The 4,500-nt window shown below is 43.7% G+C and overlaps 1 protein-coding gene across 1 annotated transcript; it reads right to left on the bottom strand.

Annotated features, from left to right (window-relative positions):
* Positions 1 to 295: 295 nt before the first annotated feature.
* apoeb (apolipoprotein Eb) lies at positions 296 to 2,552 on the bottom strand. The gene is made up of 5 exons (XM_070835510.1): positions 2,536 to 2,552; positions 2,234 to 2,309; positions 1,981 to 2,134; positions 1,540 to 1,827; positions 296 to 1,452 (listed from the first exon to the last, which is right to left on the bottom strand). The coding sequence occupies exons 2-5, from the start codon at positions 2,274 to 2,276 to the stop codon at positions 1,107 to 1,109; spliced, it is 831 nt and encodes a 276-aa protein (XP_070691611.1). The 5' UTR covers positions 2,277 to 2,309; positions 2,536 to 2,552; the 3' UTR covers positions 296 to 1,106.
* Positions 2,553 to 4,500: the final 1,948 nt, after the last annotated feature.

Here is a 4,500-nt window from a genome sequence, read left to right as displayed (position 1 = left end):
TGGTTAAAAAAACACTCTTACATAATTAGCCCTCATAGCCTTACGCAACAACTGCTATATGTAAGAACATGATGGGTAACATATCAGGGCTGAGACACTATGGAGCTCAGATTTCTTACTCAGATACTACAGATTATTTTAGACCATTATATTGAAACAACTAAAACGACTAAAAGTACAAAAGTGGCTCATGAGCTTTGTGAAGTCTCCACATGTTAGCGTAACTGAGCAGCATCTTAAATAATAAATGACTCCTTAATGTTTGATCAGAGAAACAAACAGTGGAAACAGAACATCTTTTCTAGGTTCTTTATTCACTCAGCACTGTACAGCACACTGCAGCCACAGGCAGTGCACGTCCAGTGAGCAGCATGGTGGGCATATGACACACAAGGGACAGTTTAAAGTCAGACTGAAGAACAGACAGGCAGCATCACACTTCACTCACTGATTGTCATAGTCTTTACATTCCACTTCTCTGTGAAGCACAACAAGAAATGCACAATACAGAAGGGCACTTAAGTGGTTCAGTATCACCTCTGGAACGTGTTATAATTCAGTGCATTCATGAAATGAAAGACACTTGTGTTTGGTGCATTTAGGGATGATACAGGCTGGAATCCGTGCCTATGAGGCTAAAACTCAGCAGTTAGATTTACAACCAAACAAAATGTAGGAAACTCAGGACAAAAACTTGGGGGATATGCTGATAGAAGTGGTTATTCAAAGTAGAAAAGCGAAGCATATAACAAATAATTGTCTCCTGTTTGTGTATTTAAAGGCTGTTTTTTTTTTCGACTGGGGTGCCGCACATGCTCAGTGATCAAAGGGGTCAATAAGAGAAGAAACAGCGACTATGCAGATGAAAGAACCCGAACAGACGTTTATCTGCCGACTTATCTGTAAGAGACGCACCTCATCCTTGCTCCTTCATCTCATCAACCCCCTTACCCTGAACAACAGAGCACTCAAATGAAGATATCACCTGCAAATCTCAAGTCCCCTCTTTGTCAGGGTATTAAGAAATCAGTGGTTTACTCATCCCCCCTGCTACAAACGGTGAACCACCAATCTTCTACAACCCTTAAAAAACACTCAGTCTTTCTTTAGGCAGTGGTGGTCTCCTTGACCTTTTCCACAATGCTCTCCAACTGCTCACGGATCTTGGTGGCGTAGGGGGAGAATGCGTCGGCCAGCTCGTCGATCTTGGCCTCCAGGGAGGTGCGCAGCTCCTGGGCGGTGGCCTCCAGCTGGGTCTTGATGCCCTCAGCCTGGGTCTCCAGCTGCTGGCCCAAGCCCTCAGCCTGGGTCTTAAGAACAGATGAGATGTCGCTCAGCTTCTTGGAGGCAGAGTCACCAGCCTGCTGGACGTAGGGCTCAACCTGCTCCCTCACGGCGCCCAGGTTCTGGGTGGCGCGGGACTGGAACTCTCCCAGGTAGGTGGTCACAGTTCTTAGGGTGAAGAGGAGAGAGACGCTTAGGCTTCATATCAACAAAGACAAGACAGAGTTCAAGTGTAAAAGCCTCCACCCAACTTACTGGCGAATCTCCTCGGTGTCCTTGCCGAGGCGTTTCTTCAGCTTGTGGCTGTAGGTGCTGATTCGGGTGTGGACATCATCAGCGTTCTGCTCCACCATGGTCTTGAGCTCACCCAGGTACTCAGTGCTGCGGTCCTTGGCATCAAGCATGTCCTTCTGGAGTTTGTTGGCCAGAAGCTGAAGGTCCTGAGACAGCTGGCCGGTGGAGCTATCGGTGTAGGGGCTCAGCTTGACCTGGATGTCATCTCTGTATTTTGCCAGCTCTGCCATGGTGTCAGTGATCAGAGTGCTGCGGGCAAAAGAACAACATGGTGAGACATAGGGACAAACCAGGATTTATAACATAAAGGATGAAAGATTAGGGAGATGTGTGTTTAGGAGAATGTGTGAGAAATACATGAATTAGGAGTGGACCGATGACTGCCTATTTAACATCACTTACTCTAGCTCTCTGTTGAGCTGGGAGGCCTTGAGTTCCTGCACAACTCCATCAGCTTTCTCGTTCAGGTCAGAGATGTGCTGCCAGAAACGGTCCACTGCAACCTCCCAGGAGCTTGTGGTGGCCTCAGTCTGGGGCACAGAGCGGGCATTGCAGCCTATTGAGGGAACATGTGGAAAACTTGGATAAATACACAAACATCAAATCCATTTATTAAAAATTATGCCTGTAAATCCTAGACCAGCGGCGCACTTACCAGTGATGACTGCCAGAGCAAGGATCAGAGCTACAGCCTTCATGGTTGTTAGATGGTTGTTGTTGGACAGAAAGACCTGTGGGATGAAGAGAAAAAAGGTGAGCAACCAACAATAGAAATGCATCTATTTTAATGAATAATGGTGTGTGGGGGGGGGGTAATTCCACAATATTTTCACTGGTAAACAGTGGTCTAGGACTGAGCACAAAGAAGTAAAAGCGATAGATCCAGTTGATTACAGCAGACTAAGCAGAAAAACGTTAAATAAGAAGACATGAGGTCTGTCTGCAGGCTGCACTCACCTTCAGCTTCAGCTCCCTCCGTGATCTGTGAGCGGTGACTGAGGGCTTTTATACCGTCTGAGGAGGCTGCTGCTGCGCGTGGGGGAGCAGTGGGAGGGGGGTTGTGATTGCCCGTTCACGTGGTGATGATGATTTCTTTTTCTTTTTTTTTTTTATGTCTGCTGAGATTCCTGTTCCCCTCCACGCAACCTGCCACCAACACCGCGACCGAAGTTCTCACAGGTTTGAAGGGATGATCGGGCAACGTGTAACTGGGTGACATTTTCACGTGCACTGTCGTTAAAAGCATTTTGTTGACAAACCTTCCATAAAAAGAACAAGGCTTTCGTGTTTTCCTATTTTATTTCACGAAGCAAAAGTGGCCGCAGCACAGTGTAAAATACTCCACTGTAGGTCAAATGTGATGGAGATGAAGCCACAATTATCTTGTTTGTTTATGAAATTAAATATTATACTAAAATACAATACTTGTATGAAGACACTTAATAACATATTGACAGTGTGTACCAATAATTGTAATTTCACAGGCAAAATTAGTGCTTTTAATACATTTCACTGTACTTAACCTTTAATCTTTATTGGGTTGCATTGCCACTTGTTTGTTCTTTCACTACTGGTTATTGCAGGCTTGGTGTTAACTGACCACAGCTTTGGAGGTTTTTGTCTTGTTTCTTATTTCTTATTTCACCTTTCCATCATCATTATGGTCTCATCTATTCATAAATCTTTCTGGCGTCAGGATATAAATTGATATAAAGTGACATATGCGTTTCAACCTAAATGGTCTGCCAGCACTAGCCGCTAACACAACCTCCATATGGCAACTTTACATGAATCACCATGGTTTAGGTATAAATAAGCACAAGATGGGCATGTTCGGGCCTGGGACACTCCGTTATAGCAAGTCCACTGTACAACGGCAGGATTAGAGGAAATATAATACAAAGAACATAAGCTGCCTTATAACCTGAAAAAATGTGTGGACACTGAACAAAAGAGGTAAATTATACAGGAACCACAGGGGAAAAAAACTGAAATCACATCTGTTTGTAGATTGTAGGTTTTCACAGAGGACAGTTATTTCCAAGAGATTTCCAGGATTTTGAAATTGGCACAGAAGAGGGAACATTTGATGCTGAAAGAAAGTGTTTGCCCCAGCTTATTGTGCAACTAAGATGTGTTTATTGGCAGGACATAATCACCATGAACACACAGACATACATACATGCCCTGTCCATCAGACATACCTGCTTTTTCTTGTTGTGATTAAGGGTTTAAAAGACTGATTGTTTTAGGAGGGAATCACACACACAGATGTCCCTGTTCTCAAAAACCACAGATGATGACAAACTCCAAAACTGAATTCATACCGAAACTTCTTGACTAAGCAGCATGTGGTTTTATTTCATCCTGTGTTGAATAAGTTGCATGTTGTTGAGTTTGTGATGTTAGCAGAAAAGATCTCACTGAAAGAGCCTCCTGTTGGTGGCTAGTCTTGAAAGTTAAATTGAAAGTGTGTTATATTTTACTAGTTATGGCGTGTAATGTTATGTGGTAAGATAACTGGATAATATAAATGATTAGTTAGGCCATACCGTACCGGCCTTGAGATACCACTGTTTGTTTCTGCTGGCACTAGTTGTAATAAAACAAAGGTTTTTTACTGTGAGGCTCAACTGTGACTCCATCACTGGCCATGTGTAATGACCTTTGCCCTTTAGGACTTGGTGTCTTTGTTGTCAGCCCAAGAGAGTCCTCTGATTTGTCATTTTTCACAGAAACCCAACTTTACACAGGAACAAAGTTTAAGTGGGTTGGCTTGGTCAGGTAATTAGTGTGATAGCATTTGTGTGTGATAACCGAAAGGGGTCAACTGTGTATTGAGTGACACCACCCACAGAGCTATCTCGTAGTGACTGAAATGTTCATGTCTCTGTTTAAAAGCGTGAAGAATGAATCAAGAAC

The sequence above is a fragment of the Pempheris klunzingeri genome, chromosome 8, assembly GCF_042242105.1.
Source record: "Pempheris klunzingeri isolate RE-2024b chromosome 8, fPemKlu1.hap1, whole genome shotgun sequence".
NCBI lineage: Eukaryota > Metazoa > Chordata > Actinopteri > Acropomatiformes > Pempheridae > Pempheris > Pempheris klunzingeri.
Note: the sequence above shows the minus strand (reverse complement) of the source record. Positions and strands in the feature narration are given on the sequence as shown.